The sequence below is a fragment of the Cottoperca gobio genome, chromosome 5 (assembly GCF_900634415.1).
Source record: "Cottoperca gobio chromosome 5, fCotGob3.1, whole genome shotgun sequence".
NCBI lineage: Eukaryota > Metazoa > Chordata > Actinopteri > Perciformes > Bovichtidae > Cottoperca > Cottoperca gobio.
In genome coordinates this window covers 19130531-19151771 of record NC_041359.1, presented here as the reverse complement: position 1 = coordinate 19151771, position 21241 = coordinate 19130531, and the positions used below count along the sequence as shown (strand labels likewise).

General features: G+C 42.3%; 3 protein-coding genes across 14 annotated transcripts in view; 2 read left to right on the top strand and 1 right to left on the bottom strand.

Annotated features, from left to right (window-relative positions):
- Positions 1 to 2692: 2692 nt before the first annotated feature.
- Positions 2693 to 13101, top strand: LOC115008913 (leucine-rich repeat neuronal protein 1-like). 8 transcript variants are annotated; one of them, XR_003832355.1, is made up of 4 exons: positions 2693 to 3135; positions 3309 to 3409; positions 4255 to 4620; positions 4856 to 4935. XR_003832355.1 is itself a non-coding variant. In XM_029432804.1 (4 exons), exon 4 carries the CDS (start codon positions 10193 to 10195, stop codon positions 12338 to 12340), a length of 2148 nt encoding a protein of 715 aa, XP_029288664.1. In that variant the 5' UTR covers positions 2860 to 3135; positions 3309 to 3409; positions 4255 to 4620; positions 9956 to 10192; the 3' UTR covers positions 12341 to 13101. The 8 variants fall into 8 exon arrangements, 7 of the variants coding, with proteins under 7 accessions (XP_029288664.1, XP_029288667.1, XP_029288665.1 ...); XM_029432804.1 differs by lacking the exon at positions 4856 to 4935 and adding an exon at positions 9956 to 13101 and having other exon boundaries at positions 2860 to 3135; XM_029432807.1 differs by lacking the exons at positions 3309 to 3409; positions 4856 to 4935 and adding an exon at positions 9956 to 13101 and having other exon boundaries at positions 2860 to 3135.
- sumf1 (sulfatase modifying factor 1) lies at positions 7729 to 20324 on the bottom strand. 5 transcript variants are annotated; one of them, XM_029432813.1, is made up of 10 exons: positions 19342 to 20089; positions 18290 to 18463; positions 18047 to 18121; positions 16786 to 16868; positions 15524 to 15646; positions 15305 to 15419; positions 14682 to 14795; positions 14540 to 14599; positions 14286 to 14413; positions 7729 to 7933 (listed from the first exon to the last, which is right to left on the bottom strand). In XM_029432813.1, the coding sequence occupies exons 1-9, from the start codon at positions 19609 to 19611 to the stop codon at positions 14312 to 14314; spliced, it is 1116 nt and encodes a 371-aa protein (XP_029288673.1). In that variant the 5' UTR covers positions 19612 to 20089; the 3' UTR covers positions 7729 to 7933; positions 14286 to 14311. The 5 variants fall into 5 exon arrangements, with proteins under 5 accessions (XP_029288673.1, XP_029288676.1, XP_029288674.1 ...); XM_029432816.1 differs by lacking the exon at positions 7729 to 7933 and adding an exon at positions 20182 to 20324 and having other exon boundaries at positions 13601 to 14413; positions 19342 to 19548; XM_029432814.1 differs by lacking the exon at positions 7729 to 7933 and adding an exon at positions 20159 to 20299 and having other exon boundaries at positions 13601 to 14413; positions 19342 to 19548.
- Positions 19798 to 21241, top strand: part of LOC115008910 (inositol 1,4,5-trisphosphate receptor type 1-like) — a 72197-nt gene continuing 70753 nt past the window's right edge. Inside the window, 1 exon segment of the mRNA XM_029432800.1 lies at positions 19798 to 20273. The gene's annotated coding sequence lies outside the window, so the exon portion shown is untranslated.

Sequence of the window (21241 nt, the reverse complement as noted above, 5' to 3'; positions counted from 1 at the left end):
ATAATGTCACAATAAGGTAGCCAATGCGCTAAATGTTCAGAGGCAGACATCTGCTCTATTAAAGCTGAAGACGGCACCAGGCTGCTCCTATTAATTCCAATTAAGATCAGATTTAATTTAAGCAAAAAAAATCATTAAAAAGTGAAATTATTTCGCAACAAACGTGCTCTTATCCTCTAATAGACATTGTTTAAGATATTTTAAACTAAGAGACCATCTTGCAAAGGAATCACTACAACCGCAATGCCAAAATCTGACCAGGGTTGTACAGTGGGATGGGGGGGGGGGGGCAATGGGGGCCCCTTCATTTTTTCCTACCCCCTTACTTCTGGCCCCTTAGCTCGGACCACACCCATCTTCTAGCTCAGCTTTCATTTTGATCTCAACTACACCCCTTTAAAAGTTTTGTGATGTCATTTTGGGCCAGGGCTAAAGTGGGCTATAAAGTGTGTGTGTGGGGGGGTCTGAATATTCTCAGACCATGCCCGTTTTCAAACTCAACCTACATTTTGATATGCAACTCAATTCTGTAAAGTTTCGTGACTGCATCTTGCCTGGTTTTTGTTGTGGTTACAAAAATATGTCCACATACAGACAGACTCAAAACCTCCTCTGTGGTAGTTTGTGTTACAGTAAGTGTAGATGATGACACACACACACACACACACACACAGACTCACAGACTTCCAGACTGAAAACAATACCAGCGTCGCTTTCGGGGCTGGAAATGAACTGTGGGTGAACTCAGACAAAGGGTTTTGGTAAAGATGTACGCATTATAATTAAATGTTTTATTTGCACACACATCAGACCATGTACGCATTACCAGTTAACTTGAAGTGAAGTCATGTGTGTCTGTTTGACCTACATATTATATTCCTCAAACATTCATCTCATCACTCCTCAACACTGCTCATTTAATGTTCGACCCATCCATAACCGAAAACAAGCACCGACGAGGAAGCCGACACCTCGTCTCCTCCTCAGCAGAGTGTAATGCGGCAAAATGATGAGAAGACTTACGAAAGGTAAAACGGGGGGCATACGTTTCTGTGTGACTGGTTTTCCCAGATGGTCATGTGGAGGGAGCTGTGTGATCAGAGATCTAATAAACCGGTGGATATGCTGCATCGCCTTTCCTGGGAGGGAGTTGTTGCTATAGCAACCACACCACAAGCACTGCAGGTTAATGGTGGGAAATTATGATTTGCCGGTTGCAACTAACACACAGGGTGACTGCTGAATCAACTTTGAGCTCTATGTGGCGGCGGAGCGATACGAGAGGTTCCCACAGTGTCGTTTTTTTTTTGGATACCAAAAAGGTCTTTGAGCAAGTTCCAGCTGGCCTCGAGCTAAATTAATTACATTTCACAAATGCATCTCTTGTACAGAAAGGCTTTTCTCTATGTTTGCCACATGCACTCAGTCTGCATTAACTCCTGAATCTAAAAGTAATAAATCATTTTAAAATACTTGTCCAATTAGGGTCAAACAATCTCAAATAGGAATTCTTCTAAGGTATCGAAGGACAACTTTAGAAACTCTGCATACTGTGTCGGTAAACAGTTTCAGACCAGTGAACAGAATTTACAATAACATGATGTAAAACTATAACATGAGTTATCATAGTAGCGTGGATTTATTGCAGATTGGCCATACGAGACAAAGGTCGAAGGTCGTGCATTACAAAGCATATAGTATATTTAAGATTTTGTTATAAATAACCAAGAAAGAAAACTAATCAGTTACTGTTCTATACCCTACATTTCTCAGAGCTATTTACCATATTAACCTTATTAACCTTATTAACCTTATTAACCTTATTTACCCTATTTCTACTCTAGTTTTGCTGAACCGTTTAATGTTTGGCTGTTAGTGTTCAGAAGTAAATGCATAAAGCGTACTCTTGCTACTCACTACTGCACCATGGATTTCAATAATAAGGCAACTGCATAAACTTTTCAGGATTAATTTCTGCCCTATAAACTTTACAAACACAGGAGGATTATTTGTAGAGGAGCATCAGAGATGGAGGAAGCCAAAGCTGTTCAGGCTGCGCTGAAATGACAAGAATTGTGTTTATCTTCAGTCAAAAATGTAACTTTCTGCCTAATTCCAATATAAACAGCCACAACCTGCATGTGACATCTGACTGGCACAGTTGCTTTTCTCAACACAGATGATCACATCTCTACCATAGCTATGGATGAAGAACCTGTCAGGCAGCTCCCAAAGCAGCAGCTCAAACAGCAAGTGATGAAACGTTGTCATTTTCACTGCTCCCCTTAGAGAGGAAAGGAGGGGGAGGAGGAGGAGGAGGAGGAGGAGGAAAAATCCAAACAAGTGACAGGTCTGAGAGAAAATACTTATCTCTCTTTCAACATAGACTCCTGTGTGCAAGTGTTTGTACTGTATAGAGACAGAAAGAGAGAGTGTTTCATCAGATCCACTTTCCATTTCATATTTATTTCATAATTAGTCTATTATGAATTATTAATTAGGAAGTCATTACATTAACTGTGTCCATGGCGCCCAAAAGTCTTGTGAAGTCTGCCTCTCAAACAATCTTTCCAGCCTTTTCCTCACTGAAGATGAATGAACTTCAGATGACCTGGGTAGTGTCAACACAACTCATTTTTAAAGAGGTCAACAGAAACATTCAAACAATGAGATCATCGGTGCAGTGGGGGTGCCATTGGTTCCTCCAGCACTTCCACCATAAAATTTGCACTTCGCTGCTCGTGGCCGGTAGCAGGGTGGGACTTTTGTTTTGTTCCCATGGTTTGTGATGACAGAACAGATGGTGAGGTTGCCTGTTTGGGCACCGATGTGGGTGTCAGACGCGTTTCAGTCCAGCTGACCTGCACCAGGCAGCTGCTCGTCACTGGAAGCTGTGCGCTGCAGCGTTTCCACTTCTGAAGTATCAGCGTGTCTCCAGCGCTGGAGATCAGAGCAGATACTACAAGCAAGGGGGGTGTTTTCCACAGATAAGAGTTGTTCTCGTTAATAAGGCTGATTGTGTGCATTCTAAAACATAATCTGAAACCCCTCGCGCATCATCCCGGAGCTGCGGATTCTGCATGGGTCAGATACAGTAGCCTGCAGCAGTCTGACGGAGGATACAGCGCTTCAGAGGTGAGAGCAATGAGTTTATTTTACGCATGTGGGGAAATTGTGATACATATGTCTATAAAATATCTCAAATTATTTTCATAATTTCCTGCTCGATGGAAAAAAGGGGGAGGATTTCAGTCGGGTCTAGTGTGTTTGACTCGTAAAGATGAAGTCATCGTGTTTTCATGTTTTAGGAAATACACGGATCAACAAAGAATGAATTTAAACAATAACGCGTTCTCTCTCCATGGCGTGTGTCCTCGTGCAGCGCGCGTTACTACCGCAAAACGAAAAGGTTTTTATATCTTCCAAAAACAAAGATTTCAGAAAATAGATTATAAAAGTTGTGCATATTTATCGATGTGTTCTCAGTATTTATCTGCAATGTGTGCATCTGGTCTTTTATCAACAACATGTATTATAGCAGTATTAGATTTGCAAGGACACATGCTCTGCATTCTGTACACAATATATGATTATTATGAAGCTTTCTCAAGTCTAAACCATTTATAAATATAACGGATCAGCGATCATGGGATGGGAATTAAAAACAAAACCTGAACCAAGCAAATGCACTGCAAACCTGTGTGAAGTTGCAATAATTAGTTTTTATACACACTCTGCTTATACTTCAGCCATAAAAGCCAAGCAATAATGTGATCTGTGAGTCTCTAAAGGGCTCATTATTATAGCTGCAGTCTTGCCAGCAGTCCTGACATTTCACTGCACTGTGACACCTGGTTCAACTAACAGTGTAGTGTAACATTAACACAAACTGCAGCATCACTCACCAGTGCAGAGTGCTGCTGAAACAGCTGAGTAGCAGCAATGGGCTCATGTGCTCCATCAAACCTATTTTGCATGCATAAGAGTCAGGACATTGGCAGATGTCTGAAATTAAGAGGAGAAAGAAAGACAATCCAGTGCTTGTACTCAGAAGTTTGAGAAAGCAGGGGGAGTCTGTATTGTTAGGGTCACCTTTGTCAAGTGTTGTTTCAGCTGCTGCATTACAGCGGCACCTGTTAGATCACTAACACCACAAAGAACTCACTAATATCAGTACACTAGTTAGGATATCACACACTTTTGATTAGGACAGGGCAATTATATCCACTGCATGCTTTGACTGTTGTCTTCTAGCAACCACACAACTTGTATGTGGTTTACTTTGTCTTTGGAGTGAAAGCAGACAATTGATCCAGATGTCATCCAATGAGCCAATGATATGGGAGTTTAGGAGGCCGTGGCACCTTCCCCCAATCTGCACAATGCACAGTGACGTATCTCCTCAGCTGGTGATGAGGAGTGTGAGAACCTGCCAAAACAAAGACATGTCTTGGTGTGTCTGTGTGTGTTTGGGTTGGAGCCATTGTGAGCCATAGGGCCTAACTACAGCATGTGTTGGTGCTGGGGTTCCCACAGCAATGGAGACGAGGGTGCAGCAGCTTGACCTTCTCCCTTTGTGAGCGTGATCTGAAGGGGAACATGGAAACACGACGAGCCATTGTAAGGTTTTGTCAAGATGTTATGACTGAGTCAGCTGTTGTTATCCTTTGTTTTTATTAGCAATAACCTGGAAATTAACTTGTATTTCAGACAGACAGGGTGTAAGAGACTTTAATGCTTTGAGATGTAATCATACAATTTAAAAGTTAAAGTCGATGACACAATCTTTCTGGTCTAGAGACCAATTTGAGCTGTGCAAGTTAATTCTCCTTGACCTCTGCTTTGTTTCAAATAGGGATTCCCCTGAGATTGGAGACTTTTGCCCTGTCAGAGTGATTGATCGATGCTCCAATGAAAACAAATTGTCTTTTCACCGACATTGCAACTGTAAGGATAGATGAAGTGGAGGGGGAGGATGAGGGCATAAAGGACAAAGAAGAAATTGAGAGCCAGAGAAGAAGAATTGTGTTAAGATCTATCTAAATTCCACAGGGAAATAAAGCTACCATATGGATTTGCAGTAAATAGAAATACAGAGATAATTTGGCATTGCTGCGACTTCTACACCTCAATGCAGTCTGAAGAGACATTGTAAAAATATGCAACATACTTTCCTTTAATTCCATACGTAGTTTGGGATTTTCTCATTGCACCTTCAGCCCTGTTGCGTTTTTCAGTTCAGCACTTTCCTCCTGTGGGCTTCTAATTGAAGGAAGCAGAGCTCTCTATCCTCTCCCCTCTTTACTTTGTTTCATCTCTCTGACTGAGTGGACATGCCTCCTTCTTCTTCTCCTCGCTTCTACACCTCTGCCATCAGCAGCTGCACCAAAGCCCTGTGTGATGTGAAGTGAGACGCTTGCATACTAATGGTGCAGGAACAGGATGTCTCTCAGGCAGGCCAGCACAGTGAGGACATGGAGAAAACATCAGGCAGCACCAATCAGCTTCCCAGCACCACATGATAGCTCTGCGTTGGAAGTGATTGTCGAGTAAAACTGTTGCTTTAGAAATCTGGAAATATATTATTAGAGTCAGACATTTGAGCATATGTGCATGATGTGGTTGTACTGTGCTCTTCTCGTACCAGTCGCAGTTCTCATTGTTATGTATCTTTAGCTGCCTGATGGCACTAATAGCTGTCTTCTCATGTCTTCTCATTTGGTTATGAAACAGACATGCCTGTGGCATAGCCGTTGCTATGGTGATAGCATGTCTGTGAGCCTGTTGTGCGCCTGCTGATTTAGAAACACTGCTTACATTTTGCACCCTGTAAAAAAATCCCCCAGAAGAGGGGGCAAAAGCATAGCTTTCTATGAAAAATGATGCAGTGTGCTATCAAGTGAGGTCCCTCCTGGCTGCACCAGTGGCACGTGGGGAAGTGTAGTATTAGCAGCACTACATCTAATCTCTTAGAAAGTGTCAAATCAAGTCCAATGAAATGTTTTCAAACCATAAGAGACATCATTTTTACAAGTCCTTCAAAACAAGGAGTGACTGCCGCCTGCACACACAAACACCTACAATTCACAGATCTAAAGAGAAACGCTCCCCGCATCAGACTGCAGGTCTGTGTTTCTTTAGTGATTTTGATTACCTCCATTGCTCCCTGTATTGTCCAGAGATCCTGTCTTATAACTGAATTTCAAAGGCCTCAGCATGAAGCAAACAAAGCTCATTACGTCCCACAATTACATCTCGCTTTGAACCTCAGGGCCAGTGATCCTCCGAAGCTTTATGAGAACCCAGTGGAAAATATCAGCTACTGCACGTGTGGTATTAGTAGACGAGTGTGTGTGTTTTAAATGTGTAATGTGTACTTGGATTAAAACCTCATACGGATTGGGTGAGCAAAGGGAGTAAAGCCCTCCTGCTGGAGGCTTCAATTTAGACAGCTAGATAATTCCAAGCTGGAGAAGGATTTGTCTGTTTCCAGTGGTCTGTGCATCGTGAGTCAACGAGTAGGGAACCAGAATGCTTATTTTGTGGCATTGTGGAGATGTGTGCAGAGTAGATACATATGTATGCATGCATTTTAAAGCTGGCTACCTATAGTGTCCTTGTTGAATGCGGCCTCAGCCACAAGATTAGCTATAGATTTTCAGGATAAAGGTGCTTATACGCAACTTTTCCTGGTTGAGAATTACAGTAATGTGAGATCTAGACTTTGGTGCAATCCCAGAGAACAAGAGTTCACTAAAATGTTGTCCCACCAACGTGATTCTGTACAGAAAACTATAACAAAGCTCGCTCCTGTGGGATTTCAGTTTTCAATATTATTTGTACAGTAGCGATGAGGAAATAATTGTCAGAGCTATTTTATAAACCAAACTGGTGTTTTCAGATTGTATCAACCAACAGTAATAATGACACACGCATCGGTGTGTTTTGACAGTTAGATGGGTGCTATTAGTGGGTGCTAATATATACAATAATCAGTTTCCCTTTCTTTACCCTTACCATGACTTTTTTGTTTTGTTTGATCTAAATAATGTAGCAGCACTCACACACACATTACCAGATGCATTTACAGTAAGCATACAGTATGTGTATGTACTATCGGTTTTAAACCACTATGTCAAAGTGGAAGTCTGAGGTGTTGTACTGTACTGTAGGTAAAAGGTAACAAGTCAATTGTGAATGAGTTCATCTACATGAAAGTTATGTTCTGCACAATGTAAATTATGTATGATGTAGATGTCAGAGCCAACAGGTGGGAAGCCGGTGAGGGATTAAGTATTTGGTTAGCAAACACAATAGTTTACTCCAAACACTTGCGTGGCGCTTCTCTATGGCTAACAATAGCCATCTGTGGGTGTACTTATGAGAATGAATTTGTGTACTGCAGTGATTTTGAAGAAGGCGATCATTGAAAAAGAGCATATGTGCTCAGCAGAGCTTCCTTGGGTCAATAAGGTCAACACGTACACACAGTGAGAGATAGGTGGGAACGGATGCAGACCCCCATCGCGCTGCCAGTCTGCCAGAAACCTGGTGCCAGGTGTCTGAGTTTTATGGGCTCAGCATGAAAGCAGCGATTACTCCGCCTGTCTCCTCCGATTTAATACCCGAGCAGCGCAACACATGGAGGAGGAGAGAGGACAGACAAATGTATTACCAAGTTAATCTCTATATTCCAAGGCACAGTATATCGACAGGCAAGTAGTTTAATTGAAAGACATTTGAAAAGATTGTTTGAGAAACTGCATTATGGATGATTAAAAAGGCGGTTCGGATCTACGGATAGAGCCAAGAGAAGGTGCAGATCCCTGCTGCCACACTTGAGCCCCACTAAGGGAATCAGTTAGATCCATTTGAGTGTGACCGGGTCATTGCAGAGACCAGCCACCTGATACCAGGCACCATATGCGTTCACCTAAAGAGGAAGAAACAAGGATGAGCTGTGATGCTTGAAAGCTTAAAATGTCCTCTGCTTTTACAGCGCAGTGCAACTCTTCTGGCATGTTTACGTTTCTAGAAACAATCTCCTGATGTTGTTTTTCTCCATAGCAAAGCGTTTCATTTTGTATTGGCTGAGCTCCTTTTATACTATTATACATGCAAATGCAGAGGAAAAACTGTGAGGTGGTGTCAACACATCGCAGGGCGCGAACAGTCAGCACATGAAAGGAGAGAGAAAACAATCTGTATCAATTTTATGTTAATATTGGAGAAACTTGTCAGTTTTGATGTGAAACAAAATACAACCAACTATCTCTTACCGTTGCACTGACACGCACACTGGATGCTCTACCTCAGTTCATGCATGAGGATAAAAGTGCATTTCTATGAGTGTGAGTCAGACTGGAAGCTGTGGTTAGTGAGTGAGAGAAAGCCAAGAGTCTGTCTTTCGCTCTAGTCCATAGGTCTTCAACAGGGGGTGTGCAGGTACTGCAGGGGGGGGGGGGGGGGGTCGCAAAATTGTTTGTAGATAAAGCAATTAAAAAATAATAATAATAATTAAAGTTTTTATTACAATTTAGTTTTTTGCTTTGCCATTCACATCCCCTCCTCCGCTGTACTTTGCGAAGGGCGGCGACACACACCTACAGTCACAGACAGAGTGGAGGAAAGGAGAGGGGTGAACTAAAATACATTTACGCAACGCACCCCCCTCCCCCAAATGCACCTGCATCCACATGAACGTTTAGTCATTATATATATATATTTTTTTAACTCATTAAAATACGAAAATCAAAGTAATCACACAAGAGTTTAATATACATGGATACATTTGAGGATTTATTCAAAGATCCCCATTGCTCATAAAATCATATCTGCTTGTGAGAACTGAGTCTGTACGTGTCATCCCTACAGACGTTTCTGGGAGTTGGTGTCACAAAATTGACAAATGAAAGCGAAAGTGTAAAATATTACAATTCCTTCGGGGGCTCGGCCTGTCAGTTCCTTCCAATCTCTCTCTGCTCATCTCTCTTTGACCAATCCTGAAGAGTATGGTGCGCACACAGCAGAGCTCTGCATGGCGTAAAATGTGTATGACTGCTTCCCATGGGCCTGTATCATAAGTAGTGAGTGATTAACAGTGAAGAGCACACACTCCGTGTTTATTAAGCCTGTTATGTAATGGGCTCACAGCCAGAGCTGCCGGCTGTGCCCACCCCACACACTCGTTCAAGAGGATCACTGATACCAAGCTGGTATGCAGATAATCTACCCGGCACAGCGAAACATGTTGGTAATCTCTGAGGAGACAGATACACAACACATCAGGGAAGCAGAGCCAATATCATCCTTATCATCTTGTATACTGATAAACACAGCGAAGAAGCCTGCTTCACTCTATTCGCTCGTTCACACGTACTCTATCGTAAATGGACATTTTTGGTAATGGAATAGCCAAATTATAGATATGTTGTGCAAAAGCTTGAGATTCCATTGCTATAACTATCTTTAACTATCTCCCCATGTCGAAACAGTACCTTTAACTTTCACTCGTAAAAACAGCTCAACAAAAAGAACGTCATAATGGTTAAGTAGTTTTTTGGCATGCATGGTCTCACTCCATTTTATGCCAAGATCTAGAAGTAACTCTTTTTCTCAAACTGATTCTTATCTGCAACTGTGTCTGGCTGTGTAGGAGCTCATTAAAAAGGTAGGGAATTAATGTTTACATGATAGCAGGGCAACAAGACACATTTGACAGATTCATTGTGCCCTGTTAGACACATCAACTTAGATCTCCCAAATATATCTGTGGAAAAAACTGTCACTTGCCTCATTTGTTATCCTCTACAAGAAAACCAAATATGTCCCTCTTACTTTATCACATTATCTATTCAGTTGATCTAATTCACTATCTTTTCCAACCAGATAAGAAAGAAATTGCATATCTATATTGTAGGCTTTAACATTTTACTTTCTCTCTGTCTTCTCTTAGGCTCAAACCTCAAGGTGAGGAAGTGAAAACAGACAGAACAATCAGCAGAGGTCAAGTTTGAACCAGATGATCTTCTGCAAATAACTTTGTCCTGGATAGGAAATTGCCGCTCTCGATAGTGCCTACAGCATCCAGCTAGCAGTAAAGAAGACTAATGCTCATGAACCTTCCCTCCAAACGTTTTTCCAGAAGACTTCCTCTCATCTAATCTTTGTGTGAGCAGAGAGAGCAGACAGCATGGCACTCAGCTCACAACCGTGGCCTCCTCTGCTCTGGCTGTGCATAGGATCATTTATTTCCTTATCGTCGCCCATACATGGCAAAGAATGTCCACATTTGTGTGTATGCGAGGTCCGCCCTTGGTTCACCCCCCAGTCGACCTACAAGGAGGCAACCACAGTGGACTGCAATGACTTGAGGCTAACGCACATCCCTACCAACCTGTCCACAGACACTCAGGTGTTACTGCTCCAAAGTAACGCCATATCTCACACCAGTGGAGAGCTGGAGGCCCTTTTCAACTTGACAGAGTTGGACCTATCCCAGAACAACTTCAGTACTGTGGAAGCTGTGGGCCTCACAAGCATGAACCACCTGACCACCCTGCACCTAGAGGAGAACCAGATTAGCCAGCTGCCAGACCACTGCCTGGGAAACCTCTCCAATCTCCAGGAGCTCTACATCAACCACAATCAGATAAGCTCCATCTCCCCTCGGGCATTTACAGGCCTGCACAGCCTGCTGCGCCTTCATCTTAACTCCAACAGGCTCCATGTCATAGACAGTCGCTGGTTTGAAGAAACACCTAATCTTGAGATCCTCATGATCGGGGAGAACCCAGTTTTTGGCCTCCTAGACATGAACTTTAAGCCTCTAGGAAGCCTGAGGAGTTTAGTCCTGGCTGGCATGGACCTCACTGATGTTCCAGCAAATGCTTTCGTAGGTTTGGATAGCCTTGAAAGTATTTCTTTCTATGACAACAAACTGGTCAGAATCCCTCAACTGGCCCTCCAAAAAGTTCCCAATCTGAAGTTCTTGGATTTAAACAAAAACCCAGTTCACAAAATCCAGGAAGGAGATTTCAGGAATATGTTACATCTGAAGGAGCTGGGCATAAACAATATGATGGAGTTAGTTTCAATTGACCGCTATGCTCTGGACAACCTCCCAGAACTGACAAAGCTGGAGGCTACCAACAACCCTAAACTGTCTTATGTGCATAAATTGGCCTTTAGGGATATGTCCTCTTTGGAGAGCCTGATGCTCAACAACAATGCCCTCACTGCCCTTTATCAGCACACGGTAGAGGTGTTGCCTAATCTGCGGGAGATCAGTCTGCATAGCAACCCATTGCGTTGTGACTGTGTAATTCAGTGGATGAGTTCCAACAGGACCAGCGTGCGCTTCATGGAGCCCCTCGCCATGCTTTGCAGCTCCCCACCAGAACTCAGAGGCCAGCGGGTTCGAGAGGTAAGGCTACTGGAGTCCCCGGAGCAATGCCTGCCCCTCATATCCCACAACACCTTCCCCAGCCACTCGAACCTCGATCTGGGCATGAGTGTCAGTCTCGACTGCAGGGCAATGTCCGAGCCAGAGCCTGAGATCTACTGGGTGACTCCTCTTGGGACAAAAATCACAATAGACACTGTGTCAGAGCGGTACCACTTGAACAATGAGGGGACCCTGCGGCTGTCTCATGTGCAGGTTGAGGATTCTGGACGTTACACCTGTGTGGCCCAGAACACAGAAGGAGCTGACACACGGGTCGCCACCATCCGTGTAAATGGCACCCTGCTCGACAGCGCTGAGGTGATGAAAGTATACGTCAAGCAGACCGAGCCGCACTCCATCCTGGTCTCCTGGAAAGTCAATTCTAACGTCATGTCCTCCAACCTGAAGTGGGCCTCAGCCACCATGAAGATTGACAACCCGCACATCACCTACACAGCTCGCGTCCCCGTCGACGTTCACGAGTACAACCTAACACACCTTCAACCTGCCACTGAGTACGAGGTATGTCTCACGGTCTCCAACATCCACCTTCAGACACACAAGTCCTGTGTTAATGTGACAACACGTAGCGCCACCTTCGCCCTGGACCTGTCAGACCAGCACCCGAGTGCAGCTGTGCTGGCTGTCATGGCAACCATGCTGGCTTTCCTCAGTTTGGCCACTGTGAGCGTCTACGTTGCCCGCAGATGGAAGAGAAAAAACTACCACCACTCTCTGAAGAAATACATGCTGAAGACTTCCTCCATCCCCCTAAACGAGCTTTACCCTCCGCTCATCAACCTGTGGGAGGCTGACGGAGAGAAAGACAAAGACGGCAGCACGGAGGGAAAACCCTCTCCTGTTGACACCACACGTAGTTATTACATGTGGTGAGGATTCAGTAAGGAGGCCTGGCTGGCTCTCCAGCAGCACAAAGAGACACACTTTTGCCATTTTGGTGCAAAAGTCGAATAAAGTTGCAAATGTTTTTTTGTATTCTCAGCTTTGCTAATAAGAGGCAGAGTGATCAAGGACAGGATTTTTATTAGTATAGCGTATCGCCTTTGTTTGATTCTTTCTATCTATTAATTGTTTTGGACTGAGCTGTATTTAGCCTCCAGGTTGTCTTAGTTGCTATGCTCTTGTGTGTGGTGCATTTTCGACTCACTTTCTTTTGGGTTAATAATACAGCAGCAGGGGCCGATGGTCTTCTTGCAGCATTAGTATAAATCAGTATTTCGTTCTCTGTTCTGTAAAACAGGTAATCTGTTGTGCACTGATAGATAATGGAAGATGAAGTTTGTATGAACTTCAGTTAAAAGCTGACAGCAGGGTTTAGACGTATTTAACTGTCTACTGAATGTTAGCAATTGTGCAGTAATGTTGTATCAACTATACCTTTGAACTTTCTGATTAAAAGAGATTAGAATTTTTGGTTTGCTGATAAATGTGATGTTAATGCTAGAAATACAAATGTTTATTAAAACATTTTGAGTCTTTTTACTAAAAAGGTGCAATAGAAACTTTTTGACCCTTTCCCCGTTTACTCACTTACTTTTGCTAGACTTTTTTCGCTAATTGCTTAGTTTATTATTTTCAAATAAAATCTGTATGCTAAAGAAGTTACAATAAACACTTTTTGTTTCTTTTGCAGACATTTGGTCTTTTTTTCAAATCCTGGTTTAGTATCACAGTTATTTTATCCTTTCAGTTCAGGCAGACACTTTGACTCCCTGGTGATACCCTGTTGGTGTCATGTGGAGTCTTAAATCGCATGTCTAGAAAAACTTAAACCCATCTCAGTGCAAAACTGTCTGACGTAGCTTTACACCGTCACAGTGCTCACTGCCCTGAACCATTCTTACAAACGGAGCTTACTGTGTCAGCTTAACTTCTCAATATGGGTATGAAAGAAACACGTACTGTATATACAGTACACTCTTGAGACAAATAGACAGATAGATATTTAAGCATGTGCTGCCCTCTGCTGGGTCATACACTACAGCTACATATTAAACCTGCTTTATATGGTTTTCATAGAGGTCAACAATGACAAACCACAAGGGTAATAGTTAACTAGTATATCGAGGTTTAGCATCAATTAACTAAAACGTAAGTTTCCCATACACATTGAGTGTAACAATTTGAGTCACATTAAGATAAAAAAAAATGTTTTTTATTATGGCTATTTAAGAAATGTTGTCATTTTCCGGCTGCGGACATTCAAAGAAAACAATCTCGAAATAAAAAATATAAAAAAATAAAAAGATCAGGAAATAATTCACTTCTAATATGAACACACAAATACACATACAAAGAGAAAGACATATTGAATTGTTTAGGATCCCTTTTGTGACAGATTTGTCATATTAATTAAGTAATGATAGGCTATTACACTACTTACAATGATCAATCGTAAATCATTTTAAATCACAATTGCCCAGTGTATATTTACGTCAACTGTATAGTTTACATGGACTCTCAGCCGGCCTTTTAATAATAATAATAATAATGCCAACCTATACAAGTTCTTGCAAACATTTCTTTGTAATTTACATGATCTGACTGATCTTTGCCACTGAAAAGCAGAAACGTCTTGAGTTATTTAGAGCTCTCTCCACCAGTGCTCAGAGGTGTAAAGAGAACAGAGATGTAGGAACGAATGCCTTTTTTATTCACTTCACAAAAAGAAGTTATAAAATGTTTCATTTCTGAGAATATCTACTGGAACGGAAGACATTCTCAACTCCACGTCAATGACGTCAATGCCTCTATTAAATCACTTTAATTGGTTTACTCTACAACCAACTTGAAGTGAAGAGCAGCTAGAATGAGGTACCCTGGGTTTAAGCCGAGCAGGTCGGGTCACCGTTGCCCCTGGGAGACACAGCGGAAACCAAGATTAGAGGCTGCGCTGTCCGGAGTGTTCTGGCTACGAGCTGCACAGCGGTATCTGTAGCAGTAAGACTGGAGGAGGGAGAAGGAAGAGAGGGACATTTATCATCAATGGAAACTATTTGGTTTTCACTGATCCACTGTGAGCTATTTTAACAGTTGTTTTTTGAGCCTAATAATCATTACGGTCTACTTTACCTTGTGGCACATGTATGACCCTCCCTTCTTCACCTTGTCTGTGCCTGATGGAGGACCCGTCTGAAAAGGAGAGAAATTATTAGATATCAGAGCAAAACTAAAACCTGGAGAACTCAAAAGCTCAGAGGTAATGTGTTCTTACTGGGTTGTGTTGTTGTTCTGTAGTGTGATGCACAGTCCACCAGTCTGAGGTCCATTCCCATGCATTCCCCACCATGTCATGCAGACCAAAACCATTGGCAGGAAAGGACATCACCTGCAGGGTTGTATTAGAAACACTTGTTTCTTCTGGAAGCATCTTAGTATTTAATCCCTATGGCTGCATGTACTACTCTATTTGTATGTTATCATAATGCATAAACACCCCTGCAGGTTCAGCTAGTGGGATCAGAAAGATGCAGTTTCCTTCAGCAGCTCATATTCTTTTAAGAATCTGAGTGCATAGATTCTTGATTGATACTTTAAAATCTGAGCTTTAAATGTCTCCCCGTAGAGAGAGGATTAATATTATCTAATGGTTATTAATTTGATCTCTGGAGGCTGCGAGCTGCTGGTGGGACTCTATCAACTTCTGAAATGAGCTTTTATCTCCCGCACATTTCATTTCCTGTAGACTCTATAGGCGGTGGCTCAATTATAAACCTGATTCCAGTTTCTGACAATAGCTTGAGTACAGTCACTCACATCCTCCCTAACCTGAAATATGATTTGCCTTTAACCCACTTATATCTACAGCATCTCTCCTTCTTTCCTTTTCTGCCTTACCGGTGAAGTTTTGACGTATCCATCCTCTGCAGAGTTGTGGTTGGGGAAATCCCCCTGCCAGAGGTTGGCGTAGTGTTGTCCTTTCGGGTTCAAATTGTTTCCCCAGGGGTAAAGTCTACATGTAACATCAGTGTATCAGAATATGGACATGGGACATACTGTATGGAAACCACTGCACATTGGCGTATTTTACAGTCACATAATGAGTAAATATCGTACCTGTCTTTAAGGCCGCCTCTGCAGGCGTACTCCCATTCTGCCTCTGTAGGAAGTCTCTTGTTGGCCCAGGAGCAGTAAGCGACTGCATCCGCCCAGGACACATGTAGAACAGGATGGTCCAGCCTACAAAAAAACCAAGTTTAGACTTAGACTTTAATTGATTTATTGGTTAGAAACAACTGTCATAATGAAATAAAAGAAGTGGCGGATGAGAATTTGCCTTAAAATCATCAATATTTAAAAGTTCAAGCTTTCAAGTCTGCCTTCAAACAATGCTTCCATGTCTATACGTACATTGAAATGGCTTTTGGTTGTTTGAATTGTTCCTACTCTCCACACGGGGTTGTAAAGAAATCCCTTCTTCTAGTGTAAGCGATAAGGAACAGAGTCCTGGTTCTGTGTAAAATGCATTTTGAAGTTCCAGTGAAGCTGACATGAGGCTCCAGCAGTATGAGTCAGACTAATTAAGTAGGTTTCTTCCAAGCATACATTCTTTGTAGTGGCAAATCCCCCGTGTTTCCCGGACAAATGTTTCTTTGAAGAGACAAATTCGGGGACGGCCGTCGAGAAGGCTTGCAGTTCACAGAGTTCAGGCGCAGCAGCTCCCTCAGTTTTATTGGACGGCAGGTCAGGAGCCAATCAGCTCCTTGGAATGGTTGTAAATTGGCTCGTTTGGTTCTGTAGTTTTTGTCTGTGAGTTCACTGCAGAGTTTGATGGATGTGTGTGTGGGATAAAAGTTGTTTGGCTGGCTGTATAGAAGGTTATGTGCGTCGATTAATACGTGCGTATGCTTTTAGAGCTTTTCATTTTCACAAGTGTTCAGTGTTTCAATGTGTGTTATTTTTGTTATAGTTGTGAGTCTCACAATTCAATACCTTACTATAAACAAATAGAGGTTACTGATTATTACATTGGTATGTCTGTTGTTTTCTGTTCTACAAACCACTTTCAAGTGTAAACCTTTACAACTTTTACTTTTAAAGTGTCTTCCAGGGACCAGGGACTTTTATTACGAGGTTTCACTCACTGCTGAAGCCTCATACTTTAGAACGAAGCCTGTGGATCCCCCCCCCATCAATTACACTGGAATCGTGTCCACGGCCAGTATGGAGAGGAGGAAACAATGACAGCGACCGAAGACTGTTTCAATTTACATATGAATAAGCAAGAATTGTTTTAAGACAAACTTTAATGCGGACCTTTCCTTTAATACAAAAATACTAGTAAATCGGTTATTTTGGGGTTTCTAGTGTCTTCCTACCCGTCTGTGATGTTGGAGTCTGGACCATTAGGGTGCCTCCAGTTGGCCCCTTTGACTGGAAGCCACCAGGGGGCAGCAGCCACCTGATAACAAAGTAACAATGGTTATGGACTGATATTATATTTCCTTCATACTCTTCATTGCGTTTTCTCTCACACTTCAGGGTTCATCTAGAATTGTCTTTGGCTTACATCATTTACATTTGTAATGGTTTCCAGTATTGCCACACTAATGGGTCCACAGCACCTTCTCAGCCACATGATCAGGCTGCATATGACAGCTGACATGAAGCAGTAAATTCCCTGCTGTCTGGCTTTCATCTGTGGGAGGCCGGCTGTCCTCAGGCCTCTTACAACCAATCTGTGAGCATTGTGGAGACTCTTAAATAACAGAAGTATATGTTTCCATGTTTAGCTAAAGCCCAAAACATGTGCGATCCCAGCTGGCATGTTTTCCAGATAAAGCTACTCCATAGGTGTTTTAAAATACATCATGGTGGGATAATAACAAATAAATATCAATAATAACTAGAAGGGCATTTGGAGGGCGCAGACTTGCGACAATGTCATTTTCATAAGTGAAAAATTTATGTGTGAATCCGCCCCGTGATTCGGATCCACTCAAAAATGTAATGGTTTCTTCGTTGGCCCACGTTAAACTCTTTCACCAAATCGAATGAAAATCAGGCGAGAAGTTTTCCCATAATTATGCTGACGAACAAAAAAAATATACCAACAAACCAAACCGAACACATCCTTGGCGGAGGTAATAACTAAATAAAATGTTCCTTCACATCCTCCATGATGGAAATCTGGATATCGTTTACCGCTCTAGCTTCATTTTGCAGTTGGCAGGAAGCAATATGAAACTGTTAACGTGGCAATGTTTATTTTATTAGATTGTACTCCCTCCCTGCTTCATTGCTAAGGTAAAATGCATGATCATATTGTCTCTTGTCTTACTGGTATGGTTGGCGCAACTTAGCAAAAGCACAAAATACATTACATTAGGTATATGGAACTAATAATTCATGTATTTTGGCAACCCCACAACATACTTCTGAACACAGGACATACAGTAACAATGTGGTTCATTCTGAAAGACAATGTAAAGAGAACAAAACTAAATATATATTCATATTGTATGTATGAAGTATTTCTACGCGGCTCCAAATAATCATGGTACTAATAAAGCTTCACACTGGTGTAGCATAAGAAAAGGTGAGCTGTACAGGTAAGTCGACAGTTGAATAATTACTTACTGCTTGGGTGATTTGGTTTTTCACACTCTCGCTCAAAATCCCCTCGAATACAAATGAGTCTCCAAATGTCTCTGCCTAAAAAGCACAAGGATAAAAACATTATGAGCAAAGCTGATGCCTCTTAACCTCATAACACTGAAACAACCACGGTACAAAAACTTGCTTTCATACTGATTGGTTTGATTTATTATGTTATATATATGTTCAAAATGACAGCTTGCGGTTAAATCTTTAGATACATACCTCAGTAATGTATCCTGTGATATTGACAAAGCTCTGGAACTGTTGGTTAGTGACTTCCTGGATGTCCATGAAGAAGGAGTCAACATGCACCAGCCTCTGCGGGCCCTCGCCATCTGCAGGGATGGCGGGGTCGTCCGTTCCCATCAGGAACTCTCCTCCAGTAATCACCACCATCTGTATGCAAGAAATACACTTTTTCACGAGCAGGTAATCAATCCTATGTAACTTTTACGTTTAAAGAAATGTACAGAATTAGGAGACTTTAAAAAGGCTGGAAACTTAATCTGTAAATGCAACATTTTTAGAGTAATCAAACTTCTACGCTGCACAATATCTCAATATACTCCAGAAGCACAAAGCCATACAATACAGTTATAAAATCATATAAACGGCAATAAAGAGGGACAACACGTTTAGAAACTAAATATAATGAGCAATTACATGCTAATTTAATGCAGCATTAACACAGCTTTCAAGCACATGGCTGATGTGTTATTTTTCTTTCAATTTGTCCTACAAGGTGGCACCAGATGTCACCTGCATTAAAGTGACTGTTTATTCTGCAGGGACTGTAGTGAGGTTTTCCAGAACACAGGGAACTCCCAGGCCTTGAACTGAGTCTGGCAGTCAGACTGCTTCACAGTGATCTAACCAGAGCCAACACCTACACTCTAATAAGTGGAGCTTGTTGAGGGAACTGGAGCATAAAGCACATTGTGTTCCCTCAGAACCAGCTGAGAGTAACAACAAGGAAACTAATATCAACCACAATGCCACAACCATACTCACTACCAGTAACAGTTTTTAACGGTATGCATGTACAGAGAGCCCCTTATGTGGAAGATGTCAACATTTCAGGGACTAAGATCATCCGTTTATGTGGTCTCAAAGTGTCATTCCCCATCTCTGCACCTTATCTTTTAGTTGAGGTATTAAATAACATCTCAAATTCCCTGGTGGTCAATTGAGCCAGAGTCTCAGTAGGTCTTTCTTGCATGTCTTTTTTAATATGTATAGCCTAAAGTAATAAAAGGAAAGCAACGATAAATCACCTGACTTTGTATTTTCTCCTCATCTCCCTGAGCCTCAGGCAGCCTCTCATTGGCGCTTCTTGAGTATTTGTCAGCTGGGTGTGCAGAAGCCGTCCTGTCCTCCACAGGCTCCACAGGCTCCACAGCAGCGGCTCTCTTCAGCTTCTCACAGCCGCAGCTGGCTGCTCCCTGCGGGGCCGCAGGTTCTGACTGAGCCCCGACTGAACCCTGACTACACAACACTTCGTTCACACAAGCAGCGACGAAAAACAAGGCAAAACATCGCACCATTTTTGCAGGACACGGCTCAAGTTCTACCCATGTTGTTGATACTCTCACTTCCGCAAAGTCACGTGGTCAGTCAGCTGGCTTCAATGTAAGAAAGTGTAACCCTCTCCTGCCCGGAGTGAATATATATATTTTTTAATTTCTATTTAAATATATATAATTAAATAGGAAATGATGAGTAAGGCTTGTAAATACAGCAGACGAAATTATTGTTTAATGTAAATAAAAATCACTTCCTTGAAAATACAATTCAAAGTATTTGTTCAAACAAAACCATACGTGGTGCTGTTTGACAGTTTATATTAGTAAAAAGACTTATTCTGCAACATTTAAATCAAGACTCCGCACTGGGAGTGATAATACAGCCTGGATTCTCGGTGGTGGGGTGGGACCACATGGACATCATTTCCCAGCTATCAACACTACGGCCGCTTGAGAAGAAGAAGAAGTGGCAGCGAGCCAGTGTGCTGCCTGCCTCAGTGAACACAGCCCCGGAGCACCGACAGGCGCGTTAAGGTGATAGAGCTGTCATTAAAAACTGGATTATTACAGTCGCTGACGTCTTGATCTCACCCTCGGCCCCGGCGGTGAAGAGGAGAGCCACAGTCATGTTGTCCTAGCTGGTCCCGAGAAAGCTGAACACCCGAGCGTTAACCACGACCGAGGTAAAGTTGAGCGCACAACTTGTACACTTTTACCATCCTCTCTTCCTATCTCTATCCTCTCGTAGCGGAGAAAAAAAAACATTTAGTTCGCTCTCCTTACATGGTTAACAAAAATGCTCACAGCTCATGACCGGCGCTTGTGATATCCTCGTTTGAACAGTAGTGACCACAAACAACCAAGGAAGTCCCGATAAGAATTTCGGATTACTGTGAAGCAGTGTGATTGCGGATCCCGAATCAAAAGACAGAGAAGCATCGTTTACTCAGGTTTCATGCGAGTTTTATTTGGTCGGAGAAACAGGCCTGTTAGGAAGATGCGCGCTTCTGCTGTGTAATAGCTGACAATTTGGTGTTGTATGTCATAAGGCCTATTTAAGCCTTGCAACAACGCTATTAGTTAATTTATTTTAAATTATCTATCGACCTCAGTGAGAGGCAGTGCTTAGAAAACCGTCAGAAGAGGACCTGCAGTGGCCACATATCAGCTGCAGCGGCAATGACCTGTTGCAGGTGTATAAACCTCCCTGGTAGCTGCAGCTCCTAATCATTAACTGTCGAGCTCTGAGCCACAACACAAACCGGTCAGTATCATCAGAGCATTTCCCTGCAGCTTCTATGCAAATCCCTGCAGCCAGAGAGTGTTAGCAGTATAGTCTCGACCTCTCAGGGAACCCTCTCTTTTTAAAATTGCACTGCCACCTAAACTGGGAACTCTGTAGCAACATTGATTTGTGTGTGGATGTTAAGTGAGTGTATTCACATGATCATATCTGCAAATGCAAACTGAAAGACACAAGAATCCACCAATGTTGTATAGCTGAATAAATGTAATTTTGTAATTTTGTTTTGTAACATTCACAGATACTATCATGACAGTATTCAAAATAAGGATACGTCTGCTGTTTTTTTAGACTTTTGTGATATCACCATGTCTAATACAAAGAATATCTTACACAATTGTACTCCTT